Consider the following 13,576-nt stretch of genomic DNA (forward strand, 5'->3'; position numbering starts at 1 on the left):
TCCCCGTGTCTGCGTGGGTTTCCTCCGGGTGCTCCAGTTTCCCCCACAGTCCAAAGACATGCAGGTTAGGTTAACTGGTCCGTAGGTGTGAATGTGAGTGTGAATGGTTGTCTGTGTCTATGTGTCAGCCCTGTGATGACCTGGTGACTTGTCCAGGGTGTACCCCGCCTTTCACCCGTAGTCAGCTGGGATAGGCTCCAGCTTGCCTGCGACCCTGTAGAACAGGATAAAGCGGCGAGAGATAATGAGATAAGATGAGATGAGATGTATTTCACACTTCCACTTGTTTTGTTAAGGTGATATATTTATCTTTACTTTGGAAATTCATAGTACTAGTCTTCTATCTATCTATATTCATTATGTTACTTTACACTAGAGTATGTGGCAAACTTTGGACCCTTCAGTTCTCTTAAATGCTAGTGACTAATTTATTTTGAAATTTGCTCTGTTGTTTCTGGAACATTGCGTCATATGCACCTAACTGTAAGTGATCGCCCTCTAGTGGACATTTGAGAAAATACAATAATACCGGAAGTACATCAATCAGCCATAACATTAAAACCAGCGACACGTGACGTGAATAACATTGATTGTCTCGTTACAATGGGCAAAAATGCGCAAGCAGAAGGATGTGAGAAACTTTAACAAGGCATGTTATAGATGCAATTTATCCAAAAATCTAAAAAAAGAAAGTGTGTAAAAAATTGTATAATTTGTATGTTGCAAATAAGTGTTTTTTTTTTTGGTAAGAATTAGGCTAAATGGCAAATTTATCAGCCAGGTCATTTGCAAACTTTACAAACTGGGCTTCTGTATGTAATTTGATGTATTTTACTGTATGACAGGAGTGCTATATTAGTATCTGAGTGTATAATGTTTATAAATCAGTGGTTCTGTCTTTAGTAGCACAGCCAATGTGTCCATGATTGCTATTATTTAGCTACAGTACTATAAAATAAAACCCACCATTATTAAAATTGTATTTATTATAGTGTTCTTAAAGATATTAACTGTTCATTTAAATTAAATGTGTGTAATCCAAACCTTAATATCTGAAAAACAACAGCTATAAATAATTTTCAGTGGAAATCTCATCTCATTGTCTCTAGCCGCTTTATCCTGTTCTACAGGGTCGCAGGCAAGCTGGAGCCTATCCCAGCTGACTACGGGCGAAAGGCGGGGTACACCCTGGACAAGTCGCCAGGTCATCACAGGGCTGACACATAGACACAGACAACCATTCACACTCACATTCACACCTACGGTCAATTTAGAGTCACCAGTTAACCTAACCTGCATGTCTTTGGACTGTGGGGGAAACCGGAGCACCCGGAGGAAACCCACGCGGACACGGGGAGAACATGCAAACTCCACACAGAAAGGCCCTCGCCGGCCACGGGGCTCGAACCCAGGACCTTCTTGCTGTGAGGCGACAGCGCTAACCACTACACCACCGTGCCGCCCCTTCAGTGGAAATGTCAGGGAAAAAAAAGTTCCTGATCTGTAGCCAGAATATTTTTGTACACTTATTTACTTCCTGATATATATTTTAATTTAAGGATTACTCTACTCTATACTCAACATGTATACGCTGCAGTATCCACATGGACATGTTTATATAAATTTGTGATCTGTTAAAAAGGCCAAAAATAAAAGCAATGTATAAAATTTATTTATTATTATTATGTTTCAACTAGCCCTGTGATGACCTGGCGACTTGTCCAGGGTGTACCCCGCCTTTCGCCCGTAGTCAGCTGGGATAGGCTCCAGCTTGCCTGCGACCCTGTAGAAGGATAAAGCGGCTAGAGATAATGAGATGAGATGAGATGAGATGTTTCAACTAGGGCGGCACGGTGGTGTAGTGGTTGGCACGGTGGTGTAGTGGTTAGCGCTGTCGCCTCACAGCAAGAAGGTCCTGGGTTCGAGCCCCGGGGCCGGCGAGGGCCTTTCTGTGCGGAGTTTGCATGTTCTCCCCGTGTCCGCGTGGGTTTCCTCCGGGTGCTCCGGTTTCCCCCACAGTCCAAAGACATGCAGGTTAGGTTAACTGGTGACTCTAAATTGACCGTGAGTGTGAATGGTTGTCTGTGTCTATGTGTCAGCCCTGTGATGACCTGGCGACTTGTCCAGGGTGTACCCCGCCTTTCGCCCATAGTCAGCTGGGATAGGCTCCAGCTTGCCTGCGACCCTGTAGAAGGATAAAGCGGCTAGAGATAATGAAATGAGATGAGATGTTTCAACTAAAAAAAAAACCTCACCCCACTTTATTCAGGCATTCAGCACCTTTTACTCCACACTTCTGCTGTGTGTTTATTGTTGGATGATGGCTTCGCATGATTTAATTCCCACAGTCATTTGTCCGGTTTGATGGATCACTCATCCTACTGTATTTTGGTCTTTACTGTATTAATGAAATGGCGCCTCGTTTGCATGAAAAAGAAGATTGAAAAAGTTCAGTTCATCAATCCTATTATTACAATACTAAATACTATTCATTGTGATCTCTATTATTTGTCTGTTTAACCACTGTTAATGGTGCACAATGATATCGTTCTGTCTGTGGATGCTGGGAATCCTGCCATGCTGGTGCTGCTCAACCTCACAGCGGCTTTTGATACAGTCGACCATGCGGTCCTTGTATCTCGCCTAGAGCAGTATGTCGGCATCCGTGGCACTGCTCTCCAATGGTTTAGGTCATACTTGGCAAATAGGAGCTTCGCTGTGATGATTGGCGACCTCTGTTCTTCATATGCATCCCTCTCTTGTGGGGTGCCACAGGGTTCTATTCTCGGCCCTATTCTGTTTTCATTGTACATGCTACCTCTGGGATCAATTGTAAAAAAAACACAATCTGTCTTTTCACTTTTATGCTGATGATTTGCAGACATATTTGCCCATGAGACCCAATGAAAATATGGCGTATACTAAGTTACTGGATTGTATTACTGATGTAAAGCACTGGCTGGCACGGAACTTTTTGCACTTGAACGACAGCAAAACGGAATGTATTTTATTTGGCACGTCAGTCATGTCAAATGTTCTTACAACAAACTCTGGTACTCTGGCCCCCTTTTTTAAACAATTTGTACAAAATCTTGGGGTAACGTTTGACAGTGGGCTTAAATTTGATAAAGAGATTAGTTCTGTTGTTAGAACGAGCTTTTTTCAGCTCCGTCTCTTGGCCAAAGTGAAGCCGTTTCTCACGCGGCAGGATCTCGAGAAGGCAATCCATGCATTCATCAGTTCGAGACTGGATTACTGTAATGCCCTTTATGTTGGCCTCAGCCAGTCTTCAATTTTACATCTTCAACTTGTACAGAACGCTGCGGCCTGATTTTTAACAAGCACGTCTAGACATGAAGTCAAGTCAAGTCAACTTTATTGTCAAATATGCTATACATGCTCGACATACAGCACAGATGAAATTTCAGTCCTCTCTGACCCACGGTGCAAACAGGCAATGCAATAAATAAAAATAGAATAATTGAAAAACAAACAGTATCAACAGTATAAACACTCTAGATAAGAACTAGACATAGACTAAACACTCAGACAATATAAACAGTAAAAACACTCTAGATAAGAACTAGACAGACTAAACACTCAAACAAAATATACAGTATAAACACTAGATAAGAACTAGACATAGACTAAACACTCAAACAAACGATATAAACAGTATAAACACTAGATAAGAACTAGACATAGACTAAACACACACACACACACACGTAAATTGGTGCAAATAAACAGTCAAGAGCACTTGAGGTATAGCAGGTAAACATGAAATAAGCAGTATAAATAATAAACTAATGGCTGTTAAGGTGAGGTAGTGCGGAATAGTGCAAATGAGCGAGGTAAAGTGAAATGTGCAGTCCCTGAGTTGTGTGTTAATGAACGTTGAGAGTATGTACAAGTATGTATGTATGCATGTGTGTGTATGTGTTGGGGGGGGACTGTGAGGGTGACATGTCAGATGCTGAAGGGGGGGCAAGGGGGAGTGTGAGCAGAATCTGTGGCAGGGGGCAGAGGGGGGAGGAGGGACAGAACAGGGAGGGAGTTGAGCCTCCTGACCGCCTGGTGAAAGAAACTGTTCTTGAGCCTGCTGGTTTTGGCCTGGAGACTCCGCAGTCTCCTCCCCGACGGCAGCAGACTGAAGAGGCTGTGAGATGGGTGGGTGGGGTCACCTGCAATCCTGATGGCTTTGCGGGTGAGGCGGGAGTTATAAATATCCATTAGAGAAGGGAGAGAGACACCAATGATCCTCTCAGCTGCTCTCACGATGCGCTGCAGAGTCTTGCAGCAGGACACGGTGCAGGCGCCGTACCACACGGTGATGCAGCTGGTCAGGATGTTCTTGATGGTGCCTCTGTAGAATGTGTGCATGATGAGGGCCAGGACTCTTGCTCTCCTCAGTTTGCGGAGGCAGTACAGATGCTGTTGGGCTTTTTTGGCCAGTGATGCAGTATTGTTGCTCCAGGACAGGTCTTCAGAGATGTGCACACCCAGAAACTTGGTGCTGCTCACCCTCTCCACTGCAGCACCGTCGATAGATAGTGGAGCATGCTGGGTGTGCGCTCTCCTGAAGTCCACAACAATCTCCTTTGTCTTCTCCACGTTCAGGTGGAGATTGTTGTCCTTGCACCACATGGCCAAGCGGCTCACCTCACACATTACTCCTGTGTTGTCGTCACTCCACTGGCTTCCAGTCTGTTTTAGAATTGATTTTAAACCCCTGTTGTTTGTTTTTAACGCCATCAATGGCCTGGCTCCCTCTTACTTGTCTGATATTTTTTTTTTTTTAAGATATTTTTTTGGGCTTTTTGCACCTTTATTGGATAGGACAGTGTAGAGACAGGAAATGAGCGGGAGAGAGAGAGACGGGAAGGGATCGGGAAATGACCTCGGGCCGGAATCGAACCCGGGTCGCCCGCATTCATGGTATGGCGCCTTAACCACCTGAGCCACGACACCCCCACTTGTCTGATATTTTAACTATCCGTGATCATGGTAGGGCCCTGCGTTCTTCGGGTCAGCTTCTGTTAGAAGTCCCAAGGTCGAGATATAAACAATGGGGTGATCTTTCTTTTGCTGTTGCTGCTCCCAGACTGTGGAACAATCTGCCCCCCGACATTCGCACCACTATTGATCTTGGCCTTTTTAAATCGAAGTTGACGACCCACTTTTTTAGATTGGCATTCAATCCTGACTAGGGGAGTCTTGTTTTTGAGGGGTACTTTGTTTCGTCTGTTCTATTTCATGTACTTCTGAAAGGCTTTTAATAACCTGTGGCACCTTCTGTAGTGGTGGCATGGTGGTGTAGTGGTTAGTGCTGTCGCCTCACAGCAAGAAGGTCCGGGTTCAAGCCCCGTGGCCGGCGAGGGGCTTTCTGTGTGGAGTTTGCATGCTCTCCCCATGTCCGCGTGGGTTTCCTCCGGGTGCTCCGGTTTCCCCCACAGTCCAAAGACATGCAGGTTAGGTTAACTGGTGACTCTAAATTGACCGTAGGTGTGAATGTGAGTGTGAATGGTTGTCTGTGTCTATGTGTCAGCCCTGTGATGACCTGGCGACTTGTCCAGGGTGTACCCCGCCTTTCGCCCGTAGTCAGCTGGGATAGGCTCCAGCTTGCCTGCGACCCTGTAGAACAGGATAAAGCGGCTACAGATAATGAGATGAGATTGTTTTGTGTTTTAGTGTTATGTTTTATGGCTTTGATGTAAAGCACTTTGGGTACCTTTCGGTTATTGTAAAGGGCTATATAAATACAATTTGATTTATTGATTTGTCGTTGTTGTTTTTTTTAATGCCCTATTGACATATTTTGCCCTGATGTATTACTTCTTCTTCTTCTTCTTTTTAATGGCAGATTATCACAATCTATGTATACCGCCACCTACTGTACAGGAGTGTGTGAAGGAACTGGACAGATTCTATGTCAGATTACTAGGCTACAAAAAAAATAAATAAATATATATATTCTTTTCATTAGACCTGTATCCTTAAGATAAATGATTAGTGCTTTAATTCTATTTCGCTGTATTCTTTCTTCCTTTAGTATGTTGTGAATGTCTGAACCTGCTTCAAGCTCCAACCATTTCTGTCTTTGATAACTGTATTTACTACAATGAAATAAAACATGCTCAACATCTTCCTTAACTCTACATCCTTGACAAAGACCATCACTTTTACCTAATATCTGTAATGTTGCGTTACCATGATGTATTAGAGTCGTCTCCTTCTTTTAATACCAAAAACCACAAAGCCGTGCTGTAATAAAATACATCCCTGAAAAACGCTGCTGCCGTAAAACCCAGTCTGCTGCCGTAATGCCCAGTTTGCTGCGCATGCCCTGTTGCCGTGGTGCGGCGCATAGATTCAACATGGCGGAAGGTGAAAAATCGGTAAACGCGCTCCAGCTATGCACGGTAATAATTCAAGCTTGTTGTAAATTCTTATACCTTTCATTACTCGTGACGTGTGTTCTTGTACAGCAGCGCTGTGTTTGTTTGTGTTATTAGGTTGATTTGTGCGACATAAACGTCTGTTTGGAGGTTTGTTGCGCTTTTGCTTTCGGTAAGCGGCGAGGCGGCGAACGTCAACCTGTTCTAGGAAAGTAGAGCGCGTCCGCTAGCGCGTGCAGCTAACTCTCGCTTTACGTAAACACGTGACCGTTCAGGACTTTATTGTCCCCTGAGCTGGTGGAAGTTTATAATGTGGCTCAGACAGCAACATCTGTAACGTTAGCATGGCGAGCTAGGCACGCTTACTCAGGCGCAGGAGCTAAATAATATTTGTAAATGTGAAAATTTAGTTTGAATTTTGAGTTTATTTATTTTTTTATTTCGAACATGTATAAAAAATGTATGTAATTATTTGTACATACAAAAGAAAGAAAACGAGAAATAAAAAAAAAAATAACAAAGAGCTAAGACATTACAAACACCGCACATTGTTCGAAAAAGGAGTGGGAAGAAGTACAATACTTTTAATTTCCCACCCCTTTTAATTACCTATATAATTTTAACTATCTATATAAATATATAATTAAAAAAATAAATATATACTACATACATATATATTTATTTTTGTAATTAAATATTTATATAGATATTTATGGTGTGTATATATATATATATATATATATATATATATATATATATATACACACACACACACCATAAATATCTATATAAATATTTAATTACAAAAATAAATATATACTACATACCATATATACACTTCATAAATATCTATATAAATATATAATTATAAATATATATATATATATATTAGTGCTGTCAAGCGATCAAAATATTTAATCGCGATTAATGTTGCGACAGTCATAGTTAACTCGCGATTAATCACAATTTAATCGCACATTTTTGTCACATAAAAAAACCATTGTAATTCTCTTATCAGCATAAAAAAAGTGAATGGGCTTGCTTTGTACCAATGTTTTTTTTTTTTTTATTGCAAAGCATAACACGTCTTGACAGAGCCACTGCAGAGTGAAACCTAAGCCGAGCACCGGCGCGGGGCTAACAAGAGAACCATGAGTGAAATGATCTACTGTTTGAGTTAGTCTACAACTCTAATCAGAGAGACAGGTTACACAGTGACGGTAGGCTTGACATGCTTGATTATAATATAAAGTACACTATTATATTAAGTTTAAGTTGTTCATTGATAAATATTGCATTGAATCTGATCTTTACTGTTTCAGGTCACTTAACACATTTTGTACTTTTACACTTTCTGCCTGTTGATGCGTCGCGCTGTCCAATCAGAGGCGGCCAAATTTGCATATTACAGGAAGGATTTCTGGGATAGCATTGAGTTTACAGTTCAGAGGGATCTGGCTTCTTTAGACGCTGTCTTCTTAAAACTGAATAAATATTTAAAAAGAGCCAAATTAGCCAGTCTTTTGAACGGCTCTTTTCAAAGAACGGATCACAAAGATGCGGATCCCATCAAAGAGCCATAAATCCCATCTCTACTAGCGCGCCCTGCCCGCGCTGGTTCTTGGGGGGGCAGAGGACTCTGGCTGTGTGAGGCGTGGCATTACAGTCTAGCTGCTATCGGTTTTCTAAGCAAAGTCTCTGTTCCAAGTTCCTGGCAGTTTCAAAAGCTTATGAAGAACCTACATCATGTCACAGAGCGTTAATCTCGCAATAAAAAAATTATCGCCGTTAAAATTGAGTCAAGTTAACGTGTTAATAACGCAACATTTTTGACAGCAATAATATATATATATATATATATATATATATATATATATATATACTTCATAAATATCTATATAAATATTTAATTACAAAAATAAATATATACTATATACCATATATACATAAATATCTATATAAATATATAATTACAAAAATAAATATCTGCTACATACCTATCCCTGTAAATATGAATATATAAACTATCCCCATAAATATATACCATATACTAAGTTAGTTCTAATATAACAATCAACCTTATTCTGTTTATCCCTCATCATCCTCCGTTAACATACTTCCTCTTCGATATACTTGTTTAAAAATATTTTTTTGTACCTTTTTTTTTAAACAGATTTATACAGTTTCAGAGAAGTACTTGAACAGCTTTGTTACATAGCACAAGTCTATTATGTGTATCTGTTAGGTTGTTTCTTCCGGGTGTACTGGAATATGAAAGTAGATTGAATGATAAATTGTAATACACGAATATGTGATTTCATAATTGTATAGGAAGGTGGTCAGTGACTTTTTTTTTTCTTTCCTTAAGGTGTTTTCAATCTTCTTCTTATTATTATTAAAATACTACTAATAAGTTGTATTTCTTATTGAACTGTTACAGTTATTAGCCTGTTTGACTGGTCACATTCAAAACCCTCAGGAACTCAAATGCAAATAAGCCTGGCCAACTTGGACCCAATGTGTTTTGCCAGCAAATCCCAGGAAGAAAAAGCTCTGTGGCTTCAATAAATAGCCAAAATGTTATCATACATATTTACATTATGAGCCTAATATTTGAGGAGCTGGGCTGGAGGTCTTCGGAACAGGTTCAAGTGAGGGTTCATGATGCACTTAGGTGGTGGAAGTGTGTGATGGCCTTATGCACAACAGAGCGTGAAGAGGCGAGGCGTGGTGCGAGTGAGTGTAAGGTGGTGTCTGTGAGATTTATTTTACAGTTAAAGTGCATATCCTGGACCAATTTTGTGGATTTTTTTTATATGAAAGAATGTCCCTTTACACACTCATCCAGAAGGGTGATTTTGCACAAGGCCATCTGTCTACAGCAGAAAAAAAAAAGAAAATAACAAAACGCGTCTGGAAAAATCCCAAGGGAGTCTGGAGCCAGATTCGTGATGTTATCTGTGGAAGCGCCAGCAGGCTGCGAGAGCTTTGCACAGTTTCAGTGCACAGCCTGTGTAGACCAAGCGCTCCCATTTCTCTCTCATTGTCCAGTCTTTTGGAAAACGATGAGTACTAATCCCATCAAGATTGGTGTTGCTACACCCTCCTACGATACATCTGTTAACCATTTTAATAATCACGTGATAATGTTGAAGAAATTTGCAGAAAACCACCAGGTCGTTTTCTTATAATCAAACCAGCGCTGACATAGGATTCAGAAAGAGACGTCCCACACGCGACGTCACGAAAATCAGTGTTTGCCGGGAAATCCAAATGCCAAGTTTTTTCGAGGCGGACCAATTCACCTCAAGTGGCTTGATTTCAACTGAATTTTTCTGGTATTGCACAAGGTAAAAAAAAAAATGGCGCAAAATGTGACAGGTATTTGACCAAAGTATAATATAAAATAGGAGAATTACATTGATTTTGCTCCTGAATTTACCCGTGATATGCACTTTAAAGGGTTCCTTGGCTGCAGAAATGGCCCTTTTCCACTACCCTTTTTCAGCTCACTTCAGCTCGCTTCAGCTCACTTCAGCCCGACACGGCTCGCGTTTCGACTATCTCAAAACAGCACGACTCAGCTCGCTTCAGCCCTGCTTAGCACCCAAAACTCGCACGGTTTTGGAGTGGGGCTGAAGCGAGCCAAAGCGAGCCGAGTGAGGCTGGGGGCGTGAGCAGACACTCCCCTGTGCACTGATTGGTGAGGAGGAGTGTCCTCACATGCCCACACACGCCCCGCGAGCATGCTGGGATCTGTAAACACCGCAAACCCGGAAGAAGAATAATTACGAATTACGAGAATTTCTGAAGCCTTATGCGCCTCGCCTCATCTATACGCTCTTGCCAGTATCTGTTGGCGTTGTCGGTGACAACAAGCCACAGCACCAAGACCAGCAACACTAACGACTCCATGTCCTCCATGTTTATTGTTTACTATCCGGGTCGTGAGACTACCGCTTAAAACCTCACTGATGTCACTGTTTGCGCCGCTTAACGACATCACGTGACGTCCACCCACTTTTGCTAACTCCACCCAATGTGTCCACCCACTTCCAGCCAGCACGGTTCAGCACGGTGGTAGTCGAAATGCAACTCCAATAGCCCCGCTCAGCTCGACTCAGCCCAACTCAGCACGGCACGGCTCAGCCCGACTCAGCCGCGTTTGTAGTGGAAAAGCGGCAAAAGTAATACTCTTGTAATAGCCTGACAGCTCCTCTCGTCTTAATTGCACTTCTCTCATCCTGTGTTTTAAAATGGAATGAGGAAGTATGCCAAATTTATTATTTCCCTCTTACTTGGATGAGAAACTTCTCAAATTTGGTTAAGTATTTGTGTCAGGGGTGTGTACTTTCACTGTACTTACTTAAATGTACTTCTTTCAGCGGAAATGCAATTCATCTTCTCCATGCTAATGCCACAATAGAGAGAGAAATAAGGCAGCACTGGTGACTTGATGACTAGTCTGGAGTAAGAGTGATATTTTATTTTAATGGCGGGGCCATGATTTACATTGTCCATGTACGTGTAATGCTGATGTAGTAATTTGCTTTATGTGAACTGAGCTTCCTGTTAGGTTTCTAATTAGGATCCCAGAAGTAAGCAGAGAAACTGAAGCATGGCCACCTATATAGTTTTTAGAATTGCAATAAATATACCAAGTGTATTATGGATTTAACATCATATGAATTTTTTTTTTTAAATAAGCACAAAATTTTTATAATGTGTAAGAAACTTGAATATACACACAAAGCATCCTTTTTAAATTAAGGGTTTAATTAAGAAATGAAGTAGGGGTGGAGCAATGTGTGTGATACCTGGGCCCGGCGCAGCAGGGTAGAGTCTGGGGGGGCCCCTTCCTCAGGACATTTTCAATTTTTAGATGCTCTCTGGTGCAATCCAGTGCATTCTAGGCCCTATTTTCACTGCTGATAATGACCATTTTTATTGCTATTTTATGGATGTTGATTGTCAGTTTGTGCATGAAGCTGAGTGTATGGCATAACATAATCCAAAATAATAACATGCTAGTATAATAGCCTACACATGCAGTTGGAATGCCAGCCAATAAAACATGAATTATTAACTAAAACCTGTGTTGTTTAATTTATTAGTATTAAACTAGCCTGCAGAGAGAAAAAAGGCTTAATTCTTTACATTTATTAATAATAAATATAATGCCACATCACTAAAGCATAGAGTCCATATACGGTACATATGTTCCAGATCAAACCTGAAAACGAGAAGTAGCGTGATTAAAGCAGGGAAGGCTATTCAGAGAACAGAATACGTATAGCAGCTGTTATCTATTCACCATGACTACTGACTGACTATTCCAGTGTTTTCCCCAGAAAAAAATTAAAGCCCTAAGTTTTGGCATGATAATGCACAGACAATTGAGCGCCAATGGCGTGAAAGCGAGCGCCAAAGGTGCAAAGTGAAACTAGGGGGTGCAGGGGCATGCCCCCCCGGAAAATTTTTTGAAAATAGATGCTCTCAGGTGCATTTTCAGGGTCTCTGAGAGGTTTTAGATGCGTGATTATAGGATGGATTTTACCAGTGTTTCAGTGATTTCTGACCTAAATAGTATTAATGTATACACATTTGAAATTTCACCTTAAAGTTCAACATGCAAGTTAAACTGTTTGTTATAGATTACTTAGGTATATGATAGACTGAAAATCTACGGGGACCCCTTAATTATCTATGATCAATTAGTGCTGTAACAAAAATGTGCATGAAAATATGACCAGTTTGCTCCATCTTATGCAATCCAGTGAAGAGAGTCGATCATCATGACCTCCTGTTGATCACAAAGGGATCTGAACCTAAGAACTGCCACCTTAAAATAAGTTGCTGTATTACTATAACTGTAATGATTTAGAATGTTTCTGATGCAATTACCATAATATATGTATAACTAAGATACACTGAAAAGAAAAGTAAGGCAACTGCATATTATAAAGTTTAAATTTTGGCACTTTATTAAATGGACTAGATTAAGATAAAAACATATTTAAAGGAAAAGAAAACTTAATTCATACATTTAAGTTTGCAGAAAGATTCTGTACTTATAAACACATTCATGAAGAGAATTTGTTAAGTGTCAGATGTAGCATAATTTTGAATAATAATGATAAGCATATTTGGCAGTGTGATGTCACTGTGTGCCTTTAACAAAAGAATAATCCGGAGCTGCCTTTTGTTAAACGGATCCCAGTGACATCACACTGCCAAAAATGCTTCTGATTATTATTTGAAATTATGCTATATTTGACACATTTGGACAACTTCACTTCGTGAGAGTGTTTATAAGTACATAATCTTTCTGCAAACCCAAACTAATGAATTAAGTTTTCTACTCCTTTAAAGCAGATTAATTCTCCTTGGCTTTTGCTTGGCCCAATGTTGGGCAGCCCTCTCATAGTCCATCTCGCTGTCATCCATGCTGATGTGGATCAAATTGTCCAGCGAGTCTTCTCCTAGCTTATTAAAATCAGTCGGCTTTGTCCGTCTGGTGGGGGACAACATCGGCAGCCAATGAGATCGCTTATAATGAATCGGAAAATTCCGGGATGTCTGACGGTTTCTTTCGATATTTTTATTGGACGGTTTGAACACGTGATCTTGACATAGCCAACAGATTACAGTTTGTTTACATCATACCACGCGGACATATTACTTTGACAGAATCAACACAAACATTGGAAAAAAAAGACCGCTTGTTTAACACAAATATCAATCAATATGTAAATGGATCTGTTATTTGCTCTCCTATCTTACTTTTTACTTGTGGGTAGGAAATTTAACGTATCGGTATAAATCTAAGTGTATCGGATTTTAACTAAAGCGACTAAGCGTATCGGCAGGCAGAGCAAGCGTATCGGGCCCGATATGCTAAAACACTTTGGGGAAAACCATGTATTCTAAAAAAAAACCCCAAAAAACTAACTACTGACTAGCAAAAAAAAGCACTTAAGGAGACACAAATGAATGTCCATTCCCACCAGCAGCAGATTTGGAATCCAGTTCTGAACTACAAGTATGCTCATTTTCATTTACCTTAACGTAGCAACACTGCCAACAGTAGTGTAGTGAACATCATCTGGCACTGTCACTGTCTCCAAAATTATACTGGAAAAAATGAAAAGAAATGTGTGTTCATGGTTGTTCATTTT

The 13,576-nt window shown here is 40.6% G+C and overlaps 1 protein-coding gene across 3 annotated transcripts in view; it reads left to right on the forward strand.

Annotated features, from left to right (window-relative positions):
* Positions 1–6,364: 6,364 nt before the first annotated feature.
* Positions 6,365–13,576, forward strand: part of ubr1 (ubiquitin protein ligase E3 component n-recognin 1) — a 64,503-nt gene continuing 57,291 nt past the window's right edge. For all 3 annotated transcript variants that reach the window (XM_060934345.1, XM_060934347.1, XM_060934346.1), the window contains exon 1: positions 6,365–6,422. In XM_060934345.1, the coding sequence (XP_060790328.1) occupies positions 6,378–6,422 (45 nt within the window). In that variant the 5' untranslated portion in view covers positions 6,365–6,377. The remainder of the gene's footprint in view (positions 6,423–13,576) is intronic.

The sequence above is a fragment of the Neoarius graeffei genome, chromosome 11 (assembly GCF_027579695.1).
Source record: "Neoarius graeffei isolate fNeoGra1 chromosome 11, fNeoGra1.pri, whole genome shotgun sequence".
NCBI lineage: Eukaryota > Metazoa > Chordata > Actinopteri > Siluriformes > Ariidae > Neoarius > Neoarius graeffei.